This window comes from Pseudochaenichthys georgianus, chromosome 12 (assembly GCF_902827115.2).
Source record: "Pseudochaenichthys georgianus chromosome 12, fPseGeo1.2, whole genome shotgun sequence".
Taxonomy (NCBI): domain Eukaryota; kingdom Metazoa; phylum Chordata; class Actinopteri; order Perciformes; family Channichthyidae; genus Pseudochaenichthys; species Pseudochaenichthys georgianus.
In genome coordinates, this window is record NC_047514.1 from 270,317 (window position 1) to 282,592 (window position 12,276).

General features: G+C 40.6%; 2 protein-coding genes across 2 annotated transcripts in view; both read right to left on the reverse strand.

Moving 5' to 3' along the window:
• The window catches only part of cenpa (histone H3-like centromeric protein A), a 6,123-nt gene extending 5,326 nt beyond the window's left edge, over positions 1-797 (reverse strand). The window contains exon 1 of the mRNA XM_034096218.2: positions 678-797. The gene's annotated coding sequence lies outside the window, so the exon portion shown is untranslated. The remainder of the gene's footprint in view (positions 1-677) is intronic.
• Positions 798-1,269: 472 nt separating this feature from the next.
• psmb10 (proteasome 20S subunit beta 10) lies at positions 1,270-11,905 on the reverse strand. Its single transcript, XM_034096354.2, has 8 exons — positions 11,719-11,905; positions 10,479-10,572; positions 8,906-9,003; positions 6,800-6,940; positions 6,201-6,316; positions 5,067-5,125; positions 3,602-3,753; positions 1,270-1,485 (listed from the first exon to the last, which is right to left on the reverse strand). The coding sequence occupies exons 1-8, from the start codon at positions 11,781-11,783 to the stop codon at positions 1,374-1,376; spliced, it is 837 nt and encodes a 278-aa protein (XP_033952245.1). The 5' UTR covers positions 11,784-11,905; the 3' UTR covers positions 1,270-1,373.
• Between the last annotated feature and the right edge of the window lie 371 nt (positions 11,906-12,276).

Here is a 12,276-nt window from a genome sequence, read left to right on the forward strand (position 1 = left end):
AATATTGTAGTTATTAAATATATTTGTAAACATATATTACACAGTAGTATGCATGTGTCAATAAGCCCACTTTTCAAATACATGCAGTCAATTCAGGTTGTTTAACAAATCTTAGTTGATTAAAAAAAAGCCCATTCACTTATTTACATAACCAGCTTGAAATAGACCCTTCATCTTTCCTCTTATGAGCAATCTGAGGCTTCTGTTTTAAGAGACGAGCTGCCAACAACATGACTGAACCCCTCTGGAGAGCTGGGATGTAGTATCAAGCCAATCAATGTACCTACATTTGATTGATTTTGATACCCCACCTCTAGTGAGGGGCCCTTTCTGTGTTTCTGTATGATTCATGTGGCCCTCAGTGAAAACTGTTTGGAAACCCCTGTTTTAGAGAGACAATCAAATATTGACAACAACAACAGAGATTTTTGGAGAAGCAAAGCACCCAGAAGTGTTAGAAAATATGTATATTACCCCTTTGTGTTTGCGAAGTGTATGTGAGGTCACACGATGAGCTAACCTAACAACTAGCATAACATTGCTGTTTCAACTGCAAACCGCGTTAAGTCCCTTTAAATATGGGACAAATAGTATGTAGGCTGACATGTTTACGTTTACGCCTCTTTAATAAACATAGATATATATTTTCTTACCCAATAAAGTAACTGTAGACTTACCTGTTTAGCAATTTTCACGAATTCTGTTTTCTAAAACGCTGTAACGGAACATTCAGCACACAACAACCAACTGAAATTCAAACTACTCGTCTTCGCCGGATCCACCAATCAGCGTTCAACAAGTAGGCGGGGTTAACTATTTGGGAGCGCTTGGTGAGTTATATCTATACTTTCTAAATGGGTGGGGATAAGATTGACAGTGCATTGAGTTAGGTTCGGTAACGGTGTTTGTATACACTGGGCTGAAGCCATGGATGTATTAAGCGCACCTTGAAGTTGGATGACCAGTCTTTTAAAAAGTAATTCGGACCCACACATCAGGCAGACTGTTTTGACCATATAATACTCTATTTATACATTCTAGATTTTTACCTATAATAGGAGGATAGAACATATAATGGACTGCTAAAAGTCACTACTGATTATTCATTATTTTTCTTATAATTTGTACTTAAAACAGATCAATTTATGTCGTGTGCATGTGTTTTTTAAGAGGAAGAAAAATGTGTCTTTCTTATTTAACACATAAATAATGTATTGCAAAACTACTTCATACATGATAAGTTAAAGATACTAAGCAACATATTCCAAATCCATTCACCACACCATTTTATTTTTTATTTAGTACATTGATGAATTAGGCTACAACATATTTAAAAGGTTTTGGTCCACGAGGAAACTTGTTTTATTGCATTTCTATTCAGTGTCCATGATCTGAACAGACTCGTCGACCACGACCAGAGGGAAGGAGGTCACAGTTTTGGTCAGGACCGCCGTGGTGCCGGGCTTATATCTGTACTGTCCCTCTCTGAAAAAGACAAGGAGAAAAAGTCTTATGTGTTGCTTAAAGTTCTCTGTAAAGTTAAAACTGCAAACAGTGCTGGAGCTTCAGGGCATTTGTTCTCAATAAGGAACTTTTTGTAGTTTATTAAATACTGTGTGTTGCATCGTTGGAGGTGCTCGGGCCATAAGATTTTCATTGCCATTTCTACAATGTAGCTTATCCATCCATCTTCTCCCGCTTATCCGTGGTCGGGTCTCGGAGGTAGCAGTTCCAGCAGAGAGCCCCAAACTTCCTTTCCCCTCATCAACCAGCTCTGACTGGGGGTCCCAAGGCGCTCCCAGGCCAGCGAAGAGATATAACCCCTCCACCTGGTCCTAGGTCTACCCCTTGGTCTCTTCCCAGCTGGACGTGCCTGGAACACCTCCCTAGGGAGGCGCCCAGGTGGCATCCTAACTAGGTGCCCGAACCACCTCAACTGGCTCCTTTCGACGCGAAGGAGGAGCGGCTCAACTCCGAGTCCCTCCCTGATGACCGAACTTCTCACCTTATCCCTAAGGGAGACACCAGCCACCCGGCGGAGAAAACCCATTTCTGCCGCTTGTACATTGTAGCTTATATTAAAACCTTTGAATCTTGAATCTTGAGGAATTTAACTCCCATTAGTCCGAGACTTTGTTCGTTCCTGGACACGGCACAGACAAACGCTGATTGAGTCTTAAAACATCTTTTGGATAATATACAAAAATATCAAAATAAGAGTTTATTTTCCGTGGGAACAAATAAGATAAGATAAGATCCCAATTTGGGACATGGTTGTGTTGTAGCAGCATAACACACATTGTCAATTGTATCGCTTGGATCCAAAGCGACTTACATACTCAATACTGTGGGCAATCCCCACAGGAGCAATTTGGGGTGAATTGTCTCAGGGACACAACGACATGCTGACTGCAGTGGGACTCGAACCTGTGCTCCCCTGATCCGAACACATACACACAATCCACTGCGCCACACGCATCAAAGACATGGCAAAGGTATTTGGGTTCAACATGTAAGAAGTAGAAAGTTCAGGTATTTGAGTTCAACATGTAAGAAGTAGAAAGTACAGGTATTTGAGTTCAACATGTGAGAAGTAGAAAGTACAGGTATTTGAGTTCAACATGTAAGAAGTAGAAAGTTCAGGTATTTGAGTTCAACATGTAAGAAGTAGAAAGTACAGGTATTTGTGTTCAACATGTGAGAAGTAGAAAGTACAGGTATTTGTGTTCAACATGTAAGAAGTAGAAAGTACAGGTATTTGTGTTCAACATGTAAGAAGTAGAAAGTACAGGTATTTGTGTTCAACATGTAAGAAGTAGAAAGTACAGGTATTTGTGTTCAACATGTGAGAAGTAGAAAGTACAGGTATTTGTGTTCAACATGTAAGAAGTAGAAAGTACAGGTATTTGTGTTCAACATGTAAGAAGTAGAAAGTACAGGTATTTGAGTTCAACATGTAAGAAGTAGAAAGTTCAGGTATTTGAGTTCAACATGTAAGAAGTAGAAAGTACAGGTATTTGTGTTCAACATGTGAGAAGTAGAAAGTACAGGTATTTGTGTTCAACATGTAAGAAGTAGAAAGTACAGGTATTTGTGTTCAACATGTAAGAAGTAGAAAGTACAGGTATTTGTGTTCAACATGTAAGAAGTAGAAAGTACAGGTATTTGTGTTCAACATGTAAGAAGTAGAAAGTACAGGTATTTGTGTTCAACATGTAAGAAGTAGAAAGTACAGGTATTTGAGTTCAACATGTAAGAAGTAGAAAGTTCAGGTATTTGAGTTCAACATGTAAGAAGTAGAAAGTACAGGTATTTGTGTTCAACATGTAAGAAGTAGAAAGTACAGGTATTTGTGTTCAACATGTAAGAAGTAGAAAGTACAGGTATTTGAGTTCAACATTGTACAATACAAATTAAAAAAGACTAAATAAACAAGAAATGGTTCATTTACAAATTAACAATAGCAAAAACTAAATATAAAGCAAGTTATTATATATACTTAAGTATGTGAGGGGTGGAATATAAAATATTAAACTGAATATATAAACGTAAATATGTACAAATATTAAATTGAGAACCAAGACAGGTAGGAAAGCCTCACCGTTTGCCCCTCGTGGCGGGCTTGTCGTATCCTCGCAGCATCTCCACTCCGGCCTCAGTGATGACGCACAGGTCCACGTTGCTTCCTGACCCCAGGTCACAGAAGATCCCCGCAGTGATGGCTTCTCGTACGAGCTGCTTCGCCTCCTCCAGCTGAACGGGGAGAAGCAGGAAGAGAATAAAAAAGGTATTGAGACATAATTATAAAAGAGGATACAAGGTAGGTACTGAACATTAGCAAAATCCTCTGCTCTGTAAAAATGTGAAATCTTGCCAAGTATATTTGTCTAACGTCTAGTCAGAATATGTCTTTACACTTTATATAAGACCTAATTACTTAAAGGTCCCATGTCCTGCTGTTCCGGTTCTCACCCGTCCCCTTGTTGTTATGAAGCTTGTTCTGCATGTGAACGGTCTGCAGAGTCACAACCTTCAAAGTGCCCCCTGTAGCGAGTAAAGCTCTAACACAGAGAAGACCCGTCTGCTGCCCCAGAACGCCTCGCTGGAGACTTCTCTCTTTCCATTGTTTACTTCTTATAGTGTAGTAAGTACAGTGACGTATTGGGTATAGGGACGTATGTGTGTGTGTGTGTGTGTGTGTGTGTGTGTGTGTGTGTGTGTGTGTGTGTGTGTTCGGGCTGGGTTCAGGCTGGGTTTCGATGTGTCTCGCAGATCCCCCGCAGCACTGTCCCCTCCTCACAGCAGCGAGCGCCGCAACGCCCCGCCCACACGGCCCCCAGACCCCACGCAGCATTCTCATCCGTTTGTCCTCACTGGTGTCATTTCCTGGTTGCTAACAAACGCCATGGTAACACATAAACACTGATGTTCCGCTGTAACGGTGGTGGACTCATCAGAACAGAGTGGGTGAGCTGGCCAATCAGAGCACAGTGGGCTCACAGGGAGGGAGGGGGGGGGGCAGGAGCTCCAACAAGCCGTGTAGGACAGAGAGTGAACACACAGACTATACAGAGACGCTGTTTAGGAAACCAATGTGAGTTAGGAACATTGAACAATAGACCTCAGCGATGGAGTTATGATCCGTAGAAATGGCCGTGACATTTAAGAAGTAACAAGTAGTGATATATGAGGTCTTGTTTTTAGACAATGACTCCATCTTTTTAAGTCAAAGCCTCATAAAAACATCTGCTTTTGAGTTGGATCTCAGAGGAAACAAGTTCATTTAAGCTGGTATTTGTAAAGGATGGATCCTCACAGGGAAACGGCAGACATGTTTATAGGGATGGGTTTACATGTCAGATAATAAGAAAGCTAATATAATAAAGTGGAAGCACATTGTCCTGTGTTCTTGTCTGCGATGATTTCGCTCTTTCTTTGGGTTTCTGACATCTTGTCTTGTTGTTGAATCCTTGTTGGTAGATGTTTAGACAACACCCACACACCTCCATGATGATATCATTTGCACAACATGCCTTCAGTGTCACATTGATCATCGTCAGCCTCACCTCCATGTTGGGTTTGAATCTGTCCTCAAACACGGAGACAGCAGCCGCAGCTCCAGATCCTGAACACAATCCAACATGTTTGTTTTACAGAGATGGCAAAAGTACACACATCCTTTACTCAAGTAGAAGTACAGATACTCGTGTTTAAAAATACTCTGGTGAAAGTAGAAGTACTGACTAAACTTTTTACTCAAGTGAAAGTAAAGAGGCTTTGAAGTGTACTTCAGTAAAAAGTACCCATAGCTAGCAGCTGCTTTAAAGAGTACCTGACCTCCCTTTATATTAATAGAACAATAATGTCATTGTTAGCTAATGAATGTTTCCATGGTGACCAACGGCAACATGACAACGTTTCCATTGGTCCCTCTTCTTTAGAGAAGACCAGGAAGTGATGGATACACGGATCGTGTTCCAACCAATAGGCACGCAGTGACTCTGAAGAATAATGATCACGCACCAAACACACATTCAGACTAAAGGAACCAGCTGTTTGGGAAATGAGAGAAGTACAAAGTACAGGTATTTGGGTTCAACATGTAAGAAGTAGAAAGTACAGGTATTTGAGTTCAACATGTGAGAAGTAGAAAGTACAGGTATTTGGGTTCAACATGTAAGAAGTAGAAAGTACAGGTATTTGAGTTCAACATGTAAGAAGTAGAAAGTACAGGTATTTGAGTTCAACATGTAAGAAGTAGAAAGTACAGGTATTTGAGTTCAACATGTAAGAAGTAGAAAGTACAGGTATTTGGGTTCAACATGTGAGAAGTAGAAAGTACAGGTATTTGGGTTCAACATGTAAGAAGTAGAAAGTACAGGTATTTGGGTTCAACATGTGAGAAGTAGAAAGTACAGGTATTTGGGTTCAACATGTAAGAAGTAGAAAGTACAGGTATTTGGGTTCAACATGTGAGAAGTAGAAAGTACAGGTATTTGGGTTCAACATGTAAGAAGTAGAAAGTACAGGTATTTGGGTTCAACATGTGAGAAGTAGAAAGTAAAAAGTCATCAGAAAAAGTGGAGTAAAGTACTGATACCAGAAAAATGTACTTAAGTACAGTATTTATTATAAGTATTTGTACTCCACTACTTCCCGCCTCTGGTCAGCACAGGGTCTGCAGGGCAGGGAACTCTTACCCATGGTGAGGAAAGGCAGTTTGTCGTAGGAGCCGTGGGGGTAGATGCTGTACAGCTGAGGTCCCGTCACATCCACTCCTCCAACGATCAGAGAGGCACCGATTTGACCCTGGTACCTGAGAAACAACCAGACATCAGTACAGCACGCTTTCTCTGGGGGGAACACGTGCACTGCACATGCATGGACATCAATACAGACAGAGACTGCAGAGACAATAAGGGTGTTTCAAAGTGAAATACGCCAATCAATCAATCAGTGTTTATTTATAGCCCAATATCACACATGTTACATTTGTCTCAGTGGACTTCACAGTGTGTACAGAATATCAATACGACACCCTCTGTCCTTAGACCCTCTGTCCTTAGAGCCTCTGTCCTTAGACCCTCTGTCCTTAGAGCCTCTGTCCTTAGACCCTCTGTCCTTAGAGCCTCTGTCCTTAGACCCTCTGTCCTTAGAGCCTCACATCGGACAAGGAAACTTGGAAAGAAACCCCACAGTTAACGGGGAAGAAAGGGAAGAAACCTCGCGGAGGGCAACAGAGGAGGGATCCCTCTCCCAGGGCGGACAGACGTGCAGGAGATGTCGTGTGTCTGCTCACCTGAACAGCATCTGTTTCAGCTGCCGGGTCACCATGGTGACGAGTGCAGGTCGCCCGGTGTTGAGCATGTGCAGCTCCACGTTGGAAGACATGATCTGCGTGGTGACGTCAGCGTCTGCAGCGACGCCGGCTCCACAGCAGCTGAAGGACAGTGGACAGCTTCTGAAAGTGCTTTCGACTGCTGCAGATAACTTCAGAACCACACTCTCATATGTCAGGTGTCACCTCTAAAACGCTTTAGAGTAGCCTGACTACTGTTCACTTAAAGCAGGGATTTCCCAACTCAAGGTCTTCATCGTTTGTGGCCCGCAAGAGCTTGCAAAGAATATAATACGTTTATTATACGATTACACGCCGCTTAACAGAAACACGTTGCCCATAAACTACATGTCCCACAATGCATCTCATTTTGTGACATGCTCCCTGAAGAGACTTACAATTATTTTCCCTCGACTTCTGCTTTCAGACGTAGTTATTTATGAAGTTATGATAATAATCCAATGCAGAGGCAACGATGTAATATACATTATTTTATATTTATTATATATCTTTATATGTATATTTATATAGTCTTAAAGTTCCAACCGGCCCTTTGAGTGCAACCGTAATGCTGATGTGGCCCGATTGAGTTTGACACTCCTGACTTAAAGGAAGTGTCTTTCTCATGGATTCTTCAACACAAGCACAGGAAGAGCCTGGAAGTATATATACATATGTACTAGTAGAAAGGACACAAAGAATACTCAAGATAAAATGTTCCAGATAAGGTACACTGTTCTATAAAAGACCCATATTACAGTAGCAGATATATACATATGATTGTATATAAATTACAGTTGTGCAAAATGTCCATTGTTATGGAGAGGGAGAAACTAAAACGATGAGGCAGTGAGTTCTCTGCCAGACAGATTGAACAACACAGTATGAAGTCTGTATGTAACACAAACACCTTGAGGAGTGTTTAAGGAATAAAGGTCAAATGATAGCGGGAGTAATACTGTACAAATACTTTGTTACTGTACTTAAGTACATTTTTCAGTACTTTACTCCACTACTTATTTTTCTGACGACTTTTTACTTTGACTTCTTACATGTTGAACCCAAATACCTGTACTTTCTACTTCTCACATGTTGAACACAAATACCTGTACTTTCTACTTCTCACATGTTGAACTCAAATACCTGTACTTTCTACTTCTTACATGTTGAACTCAAATACCTGTACTTTCTACTTCTCACATGTTGAACCCAAATACCTGTACTTTCTACGTCTTTCATGTTGAACTCAAATACCTGTACTTTCTACTTCTTACATGTTGAACTCAAATACCTGTACTTTCTACTTCTTACATGTTGAACTCAAATACCTGTACTTTCTACTTCTCACATGTTGAACACAAATACCTGTACTTTCTACTTCTCACATGTTGAACTCAAATACCTGTACTTTCTACTTCTTACATGTTGAACACAAATACCTGTACTTTCTACTTCTCACATGTTGAACACAAATACCTGTACTTTCTACTTCTTACATGTTGAACACAAATACCTGTACTTTCTACTTCTTACATGTTGAACACAAATACCTGTACTTTCTACTTCTCACATGTTGAACTCAAATACCTGTACTTTCTACTTCTCTCATTTCCCAAACAGCTGGTTCCTTTAGTCTGAATGTGTGTTGGTGCGTGGTCATTATTCTTTAGAGTCACTGCGTGCCTATTGGTTGGAACACGATCCGTGTATCCATCACTTCCTGGTCTTCTCTAAAGAAGAGGGACCAATGGAAACGTTGTCATGTTGCCGTTGATCACCATGGAAACATTCATTAGCTAACAATGACATTATTGTGCTATTGATATAAAGGGAGGTCAGGTACTCTTTAAAGCAGCTGCTAGCTATGGGTACTTTTTACTGAAGCACACTTCAAAGCCTCTTTACTTTGACTTGAGGAAAGAAGTTCAGTCAGTACTTCTACTTTCACCAGAGTATTTTAAACACAGTATCTGTACTTCTTGAGTACAGCATGTGTGTACTGTTGCCCTCTCTGGTTTGGGTAGAACTGGCCTGTTTGTTGTCTCAGTAAACGGTGGCTCTACTCACTAGATGTTAGGAGCGATGAAGTGGATCTTCACGCAGTTCTTATCTGCCACCACCATGTCGTCTGTAGCCCGGGTGTCAGCTCCCAGGATCACTCCATCCTGACAGAGAGGAGAGAGAGAGTCAGCTGGCTCATATCAAGAGTGAAACATGCTGCTGCAAAAACAGGTAGAAATATAATAAAAACAAGGTGTGTTTGTGTTGGGAAAATCCTGAATGTCCTCTTCCAACATGAGAGTAGCATGCTAACAAAGCTATCAACTGCAGCTGTGAACATGACAGGATGTGAGATGACCTAGAAGAGCATCAGGACTGTTTGAGGCAGATGATAGCTATGTGATTAACATGACTCAGCCTCTATGGAGAGAGACATCAAGCATGCTCATTTCTGACGTGGAGCTAATCTGAAGTAAACATTGATACTGCTTTCTATTCCTCCATCTTGTGACTGTGTGACTCCCTCTCTTGATATCAGCATGTGAAGGACACTGCTTGAGATTTTGAGAAAAAGTCAGAATTTTGAGAATTTTGGGGGGAAAAATCAGAGTTTCGATAAAAATACAGAACAAGTCAGAATTTTGAGATTTTTAGAAAAAAGTCAGTGTTTTGTTCATGACAGGATGTATGATTACTGTCACTACCCGATCCGTCCCCCTGCCCGATCAGTTCTGCGCATGTGCGAGATGGTCCGCCATATTGGACAACTCCGGACGGCAACCCAAGATGGACACTTGACACAGTGGCTTTTAGCAAAGCTCAAAGAGAAAACTCGAGAGAGATGAGTTATTGTCATTACAACGTGACTTCACTATTATTTAACAACTCTTTTTATTGGGGTTAAGTACATTGTCAGAATAAGTGAGGAATGGATTTAACTTCTGTTAGACAGCCATATGCCATACATTTTTGCATACATTCACAGTAAATATTTATTCAATATGATAGCTGTCTAACAGAAGTTAAATCTATTTCTCACCTACGGGAGCACGTTGATGCGACCTTCCTAGCCGGAGATATGGCCGCATTTTACAATAAACTTCCGTTGGGTTGCTTAAAAATAAATATCGCAAATCGAATGGCAATATCTGTCAGAAAAATTGCAATTAGATTATTTCCCCAAATCGTGCAGCCCTAATATACTTGGCAAGGTTTCACATTCTTGCTGTGTGCTGCCGACATACAGAGCGACCAGGAGCAGCAACCCGTCACAGAAATGTTAGTTTCTTCCAGGTAAAGTCAGAGATACTTGCTTCATCCCCATCTGAACAATTGTTTCAGGTGGAAAATGTAATGAGGAAACATTTATTTTGAATATGTTGAAAGTATTCCTGATGGCCTATACAAAAAATCAGTGTTAGCTGAATGAAATGTAATATTGCATCTGTCTTCGTCCATTTTAATAAATATCGTGAAGGGTATTCATAAATCATCTTTAAAATGGCATGGGTAACAAGTAGACGAAGAAGTGTCGCAACCCTCCCCAGTTTCCCCTACAGCAAAGTCATCATATTTCCAAAAATGCCATAATGTACGTTGTAGTGGCAGTTTCCGGTCCACACTGAATGCAGACCCTCACCTTGAAAACTATCCCAGCTATGGTGGTCCCGGTCTTTCTGGCCCCTGGAGCTTTGTATCCGGACTCTGACAAGCTGGACTCCAGAACTGCATTCCTGGAAAACATGAATGAGACAGACTCCTATCAACTCCTTCAGTGTACCAGTGATATAGAGGTATCGTGTTTAAAAATACTCTGGTGAAAGTAGAAATACTGACTAAACTTCTTCACTCAAGTGAAAGTAAAGAGGCTTTGAAGTGTACTTCAGTAAAAAGTACCCATAGCTAGCAGCTGCTTTAAAGAGTACCTGACCTCCCTTTATATTAATAGAACAATAATGTCATTGTTAGCTAATGAATGTTTCCATGCTGAACAACGGCAACATGACAACGTTTCCATTGGTCCCGCTTCTTTAGAGAAGACCAGGAAGTGATGGATACACGGATCGTGTTCCAACCAATAGGCACGCAGTGACTCTAAAGAATAATGACCACGCACCAACACACATTCAGACTAAAGGAACCAGCTGTTTGGAAAATGAGAGAAGTAGAAAGTACAGGTATTTGAGTTCAACATGTAAGAAGTAGAAAGTACAGGTATTTGAGTTCAACATGTAAGAAGTAGAAAGTACAGGTATTTGAGTTCAACATGTAAGAAGTAGAAAGTACAGGTATTTGAGTTCAACATGTAAGAAGTAGAAAGTACAGGTATTTGTGTTCAACATGTGAGAAGTAGAAAGTACAGGTATTTGAGTTCAACATGTAAGAAGTAGAAAGTACAGGTATTTGGGTTCAACATGTAAGAAGTAGAAAGTACAGGTATTTGAGTTCAACATGTAAGAAGTAGAAAGTACAGGTATTTGAGTTCAACATGTAAGAAGTAGAAAGTACAGGTATTTGAGTTCAACATGTAAGAAGTAGAAAGTACAGGTATTTGAGTTCAACATGTAAGAAGTAGAAAGTACAGGTATTTGAGTTCAACATGTAAGAAGTAGAAAGTACAGGTATTTGAGTTAGAAATGTAAGAAGTCAAAGTAAAAAGTCGTCAGTAAAATAAGTAGTGGATTAAAGTACTGATACCAGAAAGATCTACTTAAGTACAGTAACGAAGTATTTGTACTCCACTACTTCCCACCTCTGGGTACAGAGAGGGTAAAGGCAGCGCTACATGCACAGATAAAGTCATGGTAGATTCGAGTCACTCAGTAGTAGTAGTCAGTCCACCATTTTAGCAGTGACAGTGACAACAGTTGTTGGTTTACCTGCGGGTGTTCTCGAAGCAGAATCCTCCGGTCTGAATCTCACAGGGCTTCGCGGAGTGCAGCATGTTCTCAGAGAGCAGAGCTGAGGGTGAACACGGGGATCAAAACCTTCAACTAAAGCCCTCAGAAGTGAAGCGGCGGGGTGTCAGCACTTCTCAGGTTTTTACTTTTACTTTCACTTCTTTACCACAAGCCAAGCCTTCCTGCTCTCCACTGTAAAACATATCCACACTCAGACATTTGTTCTCATTTTTAGTTTGAAATAGGTTGCGTTTTGTTGACACTTCACTTTTCTCCCAGTTCAACTTTTATTTTCTTCTCCTGGATCAAATCTCCCAGGTGAGGAGTAAAGGAAGGGTCTCTGCCTCTAACTGTAATAACTTCCTCATCATTTATGAAATAACTTGGATGCGAGTTAAGTATTTTTATGAATGAATAGCCTGTAAGTCACTCGCTAATACAAATGATTAAGAAACTAATGAGACAATACAACTGCTTAAAATATGTACTGATCTTTCTTGCAGTGTATGGCATAGCCCACATCATAGTGTCACATAC

Bases quoted from the DNA above. Each gene is read 5' to 3' on its own strand.
- psmb10 (XM_034096354.2), bottom strand. From the start codon at position 11,783: ATGCTGCACTCCGCGAAGCCCTGTGAGATTCAGACCGGAGGATTCTGC. The intron at 10,573-11,718 runs GTAAACCAACAA...CATGTTTTCCAG, and splicing joins TGCTTCGAGAACACCCGCAG to GAATGCAGTTCTGGAGTCCA. The intron at 5,126-6,200 runs GTAAGAGTTCCC...GATTGTGTTCAG, and splicing joins ACTGCCTTTCCTCACCATGG to GATCTGGAGCTGCGGCTGCT.